At 34.3% G+C, this 10,019-nt stretch overlaps 1 protein-coding gene across 2 annotated transcripts; it reads left to right on the top strand.

Moving 5' to 3' along the window:
- The first annotated feature begins 107 nt into the window (after positions 1 to 107).
- On the top strand, positions 108 to 9,988 carry LOC115447371 (protein sneaky). Of its 2 annotated transcripts, none has more exons than XM_037439279.1 (12): positions 108 to 862; positions 1,331 to 1,450; positions 2,279 to 2,450; positions 3,354 to 3,491; positions 3,869 to 4,118; positions 4,421 to 4,546; positions 5,716 to 5,967; positions 6,790 to 7,002; positions 8,335 to 8,537; positions 8,803 to 8,907; positions 9,259 to 9,410; positions 9,804 to 9,988. In XM_037439279.1, the coding sequence occupies exons 1-12, from the start codon at positions 661 to 663 to the stop codon at positions 9,965 to 9,967; spliced, it is 2,097 nt and encodes a 698-aa protein (XP_037295176.1). In that variant the 5' UTR covers positions 108 to 660; the 3' UTR covers positions 9,968 to 9,988. The 2 variants fall into 2 exon arrangements, with proteins under 2 accessions (XP_037295176.1, XP_037295177.1); XM_037439280.1 differs by lacking the exon at positions 108 to 862 and adding an exon at positions 874 to 1,100.
- The last annotated feature ends 31 nt before the right edge of the window (positions 9,989 to 10,019 follow it).

The raw sequence follows: 10,019 nt of genomic DNA, 5'->3' as shown, positions 1-10,019 counted from the left end.
AAAAAATAATACATAATTTTCAGGTAAATTTGATTTTATATAGATATGTAGATAGTACTCATTTTATCACGAATTATTTGGGAGTATAGATTAGAGTAGTTGGTTGTGAGTTGGGTGCCTTATACATTTATGTGAGAAGAATTTACTCGGAAGTTGAAAAACAGGCTCTTAATAATAAATTAAATAATGGATTGCCTTAGTTATTATTGAACACTACAAACAATTATTTACTTTTCTACTATAACTCTTTATTTACATATTTGTATCAAATCTTTGTAAAGAGCATGGAAAGCAGTCAATTATAATTCTTTCCCTACATATAATAATTCTCTTTGATAGCATTATACTTCTTACGTAGTATATAGCTTACTCTATAATATTATGTCAGGTGCACTCATATATATCTGAGCATATATATTATAATTCTCTTTGGGTGCACTGAGCTCAGAGCACTGAGGGTGCATGGAAAAAATCATAATTCTCTTTAAAAATCTATGGATGTCAATCAAATTTGATTACAAATCCAACAACTTTCCATATATATGAGCATATATATTATAATTCTCTTTGCCAATAACTATACTTTTAATTTTGTTCACAGCCAAACAAAATAAATTGCATTGGATTTAATTTTGTTATTTAAGAAATGATTTATGTAAAATGTTAAAAAAGCACTTATGTCCTTGTGTTAAAAAACACGTAATTAGTAACTACAGCAGTCTCAAATGGGCGATCAGGCTACTACTATCTTTTACAGGAGGCTTTGCAATAGGTCAAATTTATTATTTGTACTTATTGAAGAAAATTCCTTTCCCTGATGAAACAGGGCTTATTCTCTCTATAGGTATAAGCATATTACTTGGTAAGTCATCATTATTACTTAATTATTGTATTACCAATATTAATAAGAATGCTTCATCAGTTTTTACCAAGTTTAAGTTCACGTAATCTGCTAATAAACACAGCGTCCTGTCCCCCACCGTTATTCCAAGTCTAGTAGGCCACGATAGGCAGTATCACGCATTTTATGACACGCTAGTGGTGAAGCTCGCCAGGTCTTTGGGAGCACTTATCTAACTCTAAGATCTATTGGTGTGGCGGTAAATAATGTAGTCGAAATAATATATTAACCATTTGACAATATACAATAGGAAGATATACGATGCACCATGAATTTTATTATAACTAAGTAATAGTTCTATTCAATCTTCAGTACTTAAACTTCTATACAAATTTCGCATGGTCATATAATTAAAGGCTTAAATCCTGCCTTTCTACGTAGATAACCACGTTTTAAGCCAATAACAATAAGTTCTAATATTTTTTCCAGGCCTAGCTAATGTTATATCAATTCAAATGAGATGCATATCCCTGCTTATCATTCCGATGTACTGCGGGAAGTCTGGTCGAGGAGTTCTGAAGGCAGTGGTCTTGACTTATGTCGTGGCTGGTATCTTTGTTTTAATTATTAACTATCTTTTGCTCGCGGCTCCGCAAGCGTGAAAATGTTTTTCCAGGATAAATATTTTCCTAACCTAAAGCACTTGAAGTAATATATCATATTATTGTGAAAAAAACATAATCGGTTTAATTCTATGAGATTAGCGCGTTCAAACAAACTAATAAACTCACCAGCTTTATATATTACCTAGTATATATTATTATTATTGATTTTGTTAGCTTTTATACTCTTGCTCGCAGTTACGCTCATGAATCTCAATGTTCGTACTTGGGTTAGAAAGTAAACATAACCCTCAAGGATAATAATGCTTCTTATTAGCGAAAGAATTTTCTGAATTTGACTCTTTAACTAAAATATGGTCGACCCTTTGACGAACTCGAAATTTCTTTGATTTGGCACAAGCTGTTCCCAAAATCCGGTACACTTTTATGGGCAACCATGGGGGGTTTAAGACATTACGTTCGACGATCGCTACCCATACGCTATAGATACAAATATCCTACCACAAGCATATTTAGATAAAATTTAACTACTAAGGCCGTTAGTCTAGGAAGTACGGCTATAAATACCAAACTATATAAATTTCAGAGTCACGTACATCTTTCGCCAATTTTGGGTAATTAGACGCCGCATCTTTCTCTGCTCTACATTTTAAACTACACGTGCCTACTTAACTTTTTATCGATATTATTTTTTTTTTGTCTAGTTAACACTTATTCATTTATTCCTCTATTTCTTTGCTTGAATGTTTTTAAAGGAAATCAAATTGATTTGTAAGTAACCTTATTTATTTCATTTAATTTACCATGTTAACAGGTCCCATAACAAATATGTGCTTGAATGCTAAAGAAGTGGTGCGCGAGTTTGCTTGCAGCAATGAATTATCTCACAATATTTCAAAGGCAAAATATGAACTTGTAGAAAAACCGGTTAGAAGAACTGCAAATGATTTGGAAAATGAAGTGGGACAATTTAAGGACACGATCAGGTTACTTTTTTGTGTCAGTAATAAAAATGCTAAAATATTTGACTTTGTTGATTATATGTGCTATGCATTAAACGAAATAAACTGGCCAAAACAAATACTTGGTGATTTGCCAAAGCAAATGAAATTAGCAGATGTAATGTGTACAGAAAAGTTATATCAACAACTAAGGCAAAACGTTAGCCGTAGGTTGTGAATAAGAAGTTGAAAATTGACATAGAACCTTCATCTCTGAGCGTCTACTTCAAAACCAAACTTCGAAACTTCCATCCGAAACGAAAAAACGACGAACTTCGGATTGAACTTTATTACCAAATTACTTCTGATCCGTCACCGTTCTGTATTTTACCTTAGTGGTAGGATCAATTCACCGTATTTTTTTATTTTTGACTAAGTGGAACAAGTTAGATTAAAAATTCCATGTCTGATATATTGCAATAAACGGATCGGATCTGTCGTCGAATCCCTTTATCGGATCCGTAACACTTCGTAATAACAAATCGTGCGATCCGTCATCCGAAACTACGGATTTCGTTTTTCGAAGTAGACCCTCATCTCTATTCGGTATAATTAACAGGTAAAAAAAATATTGTAGGTTTGATTTATTGAATTTTGGTCATTTCCTCCTTTGAATATAGTAACTTATTGAGTTCTAGGCAGGCAATAAGCATGGTGGAAAGTAAAGCCAATATATCGGGAACGTCGGCTGTTGTCATTATTGCAGTAAATTACTCACGATACGTTAGAAATTAGATTAAATTTGATATTGTATCCAGTTCGGTTCATAAGTCTTACTTCTATCTCTTGTAACAGCTTAAAGTGGCAAGTGAAAACCCTTATGCATAAGTTTTATTAGGGTGAAAATCGTTACATTAGGAATTAATAATAATAATTTTCCACCATTAGCTCAATTGATATCGTGATTGGACCATTGGAGGATGAAATAGAGGGCACTGACGAGGAATATCAAAGTCGCGTAGAAAATGACTACATTGACGACTTATTTAGCACTTCCAGAAGTTCAGACAGTAGAATACATAATGTGTTAGTATTGTTTCGCAGCAAACATTAGATATATACTAGTTGTAACTTATGAATGCAAATATCTGTTTTAAAGTAAGCTACCAAAAATAAGACAACCCGTATAATGACTAAAGACTGATATAGCCCCAGCTCTTACAGTTCACAGGAGATAAGTGCACTTAATACTAGGTGAAGTCTCGTCTTGATAGATTATAGACTCTTCAGTCAATGATTATCACTCGCCAGAGGATACAATTATTATACCGGCCTGTTCACAACAGTTATATATATAAATATATATATATATATACTCACATATATATATATATATATATGTGAGTATGTATGTATGTATTCGGGCACATACAGATACTCTACCATCAACAAAATATTTTCAGTATAAAAACATATTCAGAAAACGACTACTACCTAAAGAAATATATAAGTAAACTAGAATACAGATGTGAGAACCAACTGTCCCGAGCAGTTATAGTCTGTTTGAAAGCGATGTCTAAAGCATACGATCGGTGCAGTCAAGTTACTCCTGAGTATGCAGGATGGCTCCTATGTTCGTCTGTCAGGACTCCTTACATATGTAATATAATGAGAAATATAAGGCTGAAGAACACTTGTGATAGTGCTAAACAGGTATTGGAATTCTAAGAAATACAAGAGACAATAGCCATTTTTTATACTTGCACCGTAAAGTGATTCCATTGCACTGATGGTAAGTAGAGTTCCGGGATCAGCCTGTGTATATCCGGCTCCAACAGGCCGGCATAATTGTGTCGACTGTCGAGGGGTACTAATCTCTCATCAGTCGACATTCGGACTCCACTTCACTTACCATCAGTGTAGTGCGGTCATTTTTCCGTAGCCGCATACAAGAAACGATACAAAATATATATTATGATCTTGTTCAGGCTTGAGGCCGTTTTTACTTTTCACAGGTCGATCTAGGATTGAGTGATGGTTTTAATGCTTTGAAACAAATCAAGTGCATATTCGTTAACAATTCAAAAAACATCAAAGTACAATATAAAGACACATATGAATACGAAGTGAATGATATTCAGGTAACAATATTAATCCTATTTAAATGCCTGCTCAAATCAAATAATCTATTAAAACGTTTAACTATCTTGTACGTATTACAAAAGCATTTTTTTAAAGTATACTCTCTTCAATTATTAATTGTAGTTGTAAGCTAATTAAGTGCAATTGTTTCGGACAAGTTCATTGGCTGCTACTTGGTACGTATGTGCTATTTAACAGCTCTTATATATCCTACTAATATTATAAGTGCGAAAGTTTGTAAGGATGGATGTATGTATGTTTGTTCATCTTTCACGAAAAAACTACTATACGAATTTTGATGAAATTTTACAGTAATATTGGTTATACATCAGAATAACACATAGGCTACAATTTATAATGATTTTTGTGTAGGTTGGAAAAATAAATTATCCTGAAAAAAATCATTCACGCGGGCGAAGCCGCGAGCGAAAGCTAGTGTTTCATAATGCTTAGTAATTACATTGGCTATATAATGTCTGTCAAATATACTTAAATAATGCTTCTTTACCGATAAAACATATAGATAGCTACCTAGCATCCATACTTCGAGAAACCTATCACCTAATTAACGTACAGTCAAGTGACCCATTTACTTATATAATTTGTTCTTTCTCGTAAATTCCTTTATATCGCTGAAAACAATAGTTAACTTTGCCACCCTTTACTTCAATAAAATATGGCATCTTTTTATACGGAACTCTTTTTAAGGCCATGAAAGATTTTCTTTTATAATTTTTCCGTCTTTGTTACCAGTTAGAAAAGGAAATTGTTACCCAACGTTTGTTGGGAGTTTCAATTGTAATTATATATTTCTAAAGATACAAGGTCACTAGGCTAAATTTGGATCTGAAAACGTTAAATTATAGAAAGTGTTTTTTAATTTTATTTTAGTAAAGGACAGTTTCAATAAATCTCGTTTATACATCGTATTTGCTACGCCATTTATAAGTAAATTATATTATAATATAGACAATTCGGGGTGATTGATCATAATAAAACATTTAAATAAAAAGGAAATGTTTATTTACATTTACTGTCATCCTTCTTTAGGGTAACCAGACTAAAGTTTAGTAAAATCAAGTTGGTATACAATCCATGATTTCCAGTCAATTTATTTTACAAGTACCTACCCATATTTATAGATACTTAGATTTTAAATACTTTCCAGGACGCAAAAGAAACTGGTGCACGCGTAACACATGCTTTTGAAGAAAAGATCTCAATAATGGGTACAGGCACCATCGTAATTAATGTGTGCATGGCTTTGCTTTTCCTTCGTATATTCTCTGCCGCCATATCATACCACGATATGTACCTCACTCATATTGATTATGATAATCTTTACGTCACTGGTTGTTTCAAGCAGTTGGACGATAGACGAAAGGCTAAGAATAAACTCGCTCTTCTGCCGTTAAAAAAGGTATCTAGCTACACCAAGACGACTTTCTCGTAGTAATTAAGGCTGTGAAAATAGTGGTTTATTGGATTTGATTAATTATTCGGAAAATGTTTGTTTTTGATTGATAAAATGAATATGGATGAGTGTCCCTAACCCAGAAGCATATTATCTGTAAAGTCGGATTTCATGAATTTATCACAAAAATCAAATAACTAAATTACGCATTTTCAAGCTACTTATCACTGGCTCCATATTACCAGGTTTTATGTTATGTTTGATGGGCAAATGGAATTATGTATATCACATAATTCTAAGTCTATTTCAATGAAAGTTTTACAATAATCCCAAAAGATAAATAAAGGCGGATTCGGATTTTTACCAACATGAAATTTTTTTATCCCATTTTTGCTCTCTATATGCTATCGACTCTAACATAACATCTGCCCATAGTGAAAAGGACTGATCGCATGATAATAATGAAAATATTTTTTTTGTAACATAATAAAAGAATTACCTGGACCTTGTAAATAGTGAGCGAGCCAGCGATATATGATTGAGGTTGGTTTATATAAGTACTTATGATTAATTTTCTATGAAGCTACTTCAATTGGTCCCTTGTTTATATTGCTGTACGTATAAGCAGCTAAAAGGGAACACAAACTTGTTTGTATATCTTAAAAAAACTAAGTGGGCACCTATATAATTATAGTTTTGATTTAATGCCTTTCTTAGTCATTTTCATAATAATATCTAAAACATTATTCCCAAGCAATATCGTTTTCAAAGAACAGCTGCTAAAGTGCCAACACTAAAAGGTTTGTCAATGTTTAAATATTAACGTAGATGGAAAGACTGAAGTACATAGACGTGTACTCAGTGGCGTATACACAAGAGCGCAGTAAGTTGTACACACAAATCCTTAAACTCATGTTGGAGATGATCACTGCCACGACTTTTGTTATGCTGGACCGGTTGTTCTACGAAGCGCTTGATGTAGTCCACCGGCATGCTGAGATGGATGCCACTTTGCCAGGAATGCGGGATTTGAATATTGAGGTAAGAATATTAAAAAATCCTCTTTTTCAAGATTCCCATTACGCATAATGGTGGAAACAGCTGACTGTTCTAATCTCCACTGGCGCAGTCGAAAATGTCGTTTTTGTAAACCTGGTATTTTCTCATCACTCAACATTAGGTAGGTACTCGTTCTACTATAAACCCAGCCCCGGATCTCGGGGGGTCAAGCCGGGGCCCATGCCCCGGGCGACAAATTCAATCTTAGCAGATAAGCACCCAACTCATCATTAACGCAACTTTGAGTATTGAGACGTCCAGTACATTAAACACATAAATGATTTCCGCGAGGCCCGAAATGATGATGATGACGAAGGTAAAAATACAGGTCGAAGGAGGCTGCATTTACCAGATTTTGCCCCACCTTGAAAAAATTCAAGATCCGGGGCTGTGTCAACCTTTCTTTATTCTTTTGATCTTTGGCCAGGAGTGGATTTTGTAGTACTAGGACTCTTACGTAGTCAAGCATTTCTCTTAATATGGCCATACCATCGCATTCTAAATAAAAGTAAAATTAATATTGCGTTTCGTATAACGTCAAACATGGACACCCTTCCCGAATATCTACTGCTTTCCTTTAAATTATTTGCAATTCGTTGTTTGCTACCTCAATCTTCTATTGTAAAAAAACACATCCCAGCAGTAACTTCATGATTTAACAAACAATATTGCTCATTACGAACAATGAACATCCCCAGCTCAATACAACTTGAATCGTCTTTTGTTATTTAATTTAGCCACTTGAGGCACATTTGCAACTCATTTTACAATCTCGGCATGTCTTGGTACTTATATTAATTATACTCTTAGTAACATGGAATTTTTTGCTGGTGATAGGATGTATTTCATATCCGCCCGGATAGCGATCATCGTATACAAGGTGTTAAAACCCGCCGTAGTGGTCCACGTAAGTGTATCGCGTTCCGGGATCAGTCTATATTCGGTTCCAACAGGCCAGCAAAATTGTATTGACTACCAAGGGGTAAACATCTTTCATCAGACATTGGACACCACTACACTTACCGTCAGGTGCAGTCGGGTCACTGCATTGCATATATATAAAAAAAAAAAAAACTTTTTACAGCAAAATATCCACACGCCTGACACGGTGACGAATTACGATTGCCAAACCATTATTCAGAAAATTCAGTCTTATAGCAATAGGTGGTTCCTGATATTACTTTTCAACTCACAAACTTAGATATGTCATATTATTTACTCTTTTATTTTTAACCGACTTTAAAAAAGGTGTAGGTTTTCATGTGGACTGTATTTTTTTATGTTTGTTACTACAGAACTTTTTTGTATTAACAGGTGGAAGGTACAGGCATACTCGCGGGGCTTATACGCAAGCTACTCAACAATTTCAACGATCTATGTTTTCAGAAGATCAATAATAGCGAATGCATACCTAGACCGCGTCTGATGCCTCCCATATATTTCCTAAAGATCTATGGAGGCTACTTATGGATTCTGTTACTTCTTTATGTTAACCCTTACACGCTGCGACTAAGAAGGTAAGAACAGAAATTGAAATAAAAAAATACTTAAATGAGACTGGGGAGTATATATTATTTTTTTAACAATTGTCAGTTTAGTTTTTTTTGGTGGAAGTTTACAGTGGTAGAGAACATTAAGTATAAACAAAGTTTTTCAGTATAACCGGGAACAATTTGCGCTGCATATAATGGTGCGCAGTCGCATAAAACTAAGTCAGCCTACACATATTTGATCTTGAATATTTTATTCCTATTATTGATATTCTTAGCATTGCACTTTTAGATTAATCTGTAGTTATTTCTACCCACTGCGAGAGAAACATAGAATTTTGCATCTCTACAATGACATACTGAAGAAACGAATGAAGATAAACAAAACTTTTCGTCGGTAAGTAATTTGAAACTTCCTGTTCAAAATGTATTATTTGAAGATCTAGTACTTCATAAGAAGTTTATGTATATTTCCTTTTCGATTGCAATTATTTTAGCGGAATAACGCAACAAATAGTAGAAACCTACTTACACTCAATAAGTGGTAGAGTTGCATTTAACCCCAGTTTGTCTACAAAAATAATATTTACGATTATTTTTATTTTTATGAGCTACTTAGAATAGTACCATACCAATGGAATTCAACCATTCGTATTTTGGACGGAACTGTCTACATTAGAACTCTACATCTAAGGAAAATTGATTTCAAGATACAAGATCATTCATGTCTCGTAAATTTCTATTATAGAAAGGCCGTGCAAGCAGTGCGTGCTCATTATCTCTCCGGTGAGAATATGCTGAGTCTACGCATGAAGTTCCCTGAGTTTCTGGGATGGCTGACGATATTCTCAGCAGCCAGGATGACGTGCCTCATCTGTGGCGAAACTGAACCTCGGAAAAGTATGTTTATTAATATTCATTAAATTAATATAATTTGATCTAGTAGCAAGTTCTGTTGTATTGAGTACTCAATCTCTGCGCGGCAGGGCACATCTAGCACGGTTCGCCGAGCTTTTTGATAGAGCCGTAAAGGGTAGTCCACACACACGTGTTTTTCCGAATCAAAAATTGCATTGGTATTCTTATTGTTCGAATAGATGATAGAACGTGGGATATTACTAATATGCCTAATTTAGTATGCCACAAGTAGACCAATTAAGTGATGTGAACTTATGCTCCATTATTGCGTGCCCATTTATTATTCCACATCCGAATTAAAATCTGACAAAATAAACTATCATTTTTCATTTATTTTACTGCTATTGGTTCACATTGATATTTCGGTAATTTCAGTGAAAACGGAACAGTGGCATTCGTGTCACGTAACAAAATGTCCGTTCGTGTACTGCGCGGAGTGCTGGAGCGAGATAGGAGCGCGCTGTCTCGCTTGCGACCCCAGCCTAGTGGAGCTCAGCGATATAGATTCTCTGAGTGAAGACGAACACCCTCGATACTAATTAAAAACTTATTAAAATGAAGAACCTTTTGATTTTCATGATTGCACTTTAT

This window comes from Manduca sexta, chromosome 16 (assembly GCF_014839805.1).
Source record: "Manduca sexta isolate Smith_Timp_Sample1 chromosome 16, JHU_Msex_v1.0, whole genome shotgun sequence".
NCBI classification, from domain to species: Eukaryota; Metazoa; Arthropoda; class Insecta; order Lepidoptera; family Sphingidae; genus Manduca; species Manduca sexta.
This window is presented reverse-complemented; position numbering and strand designations above follow the sequence as displayed.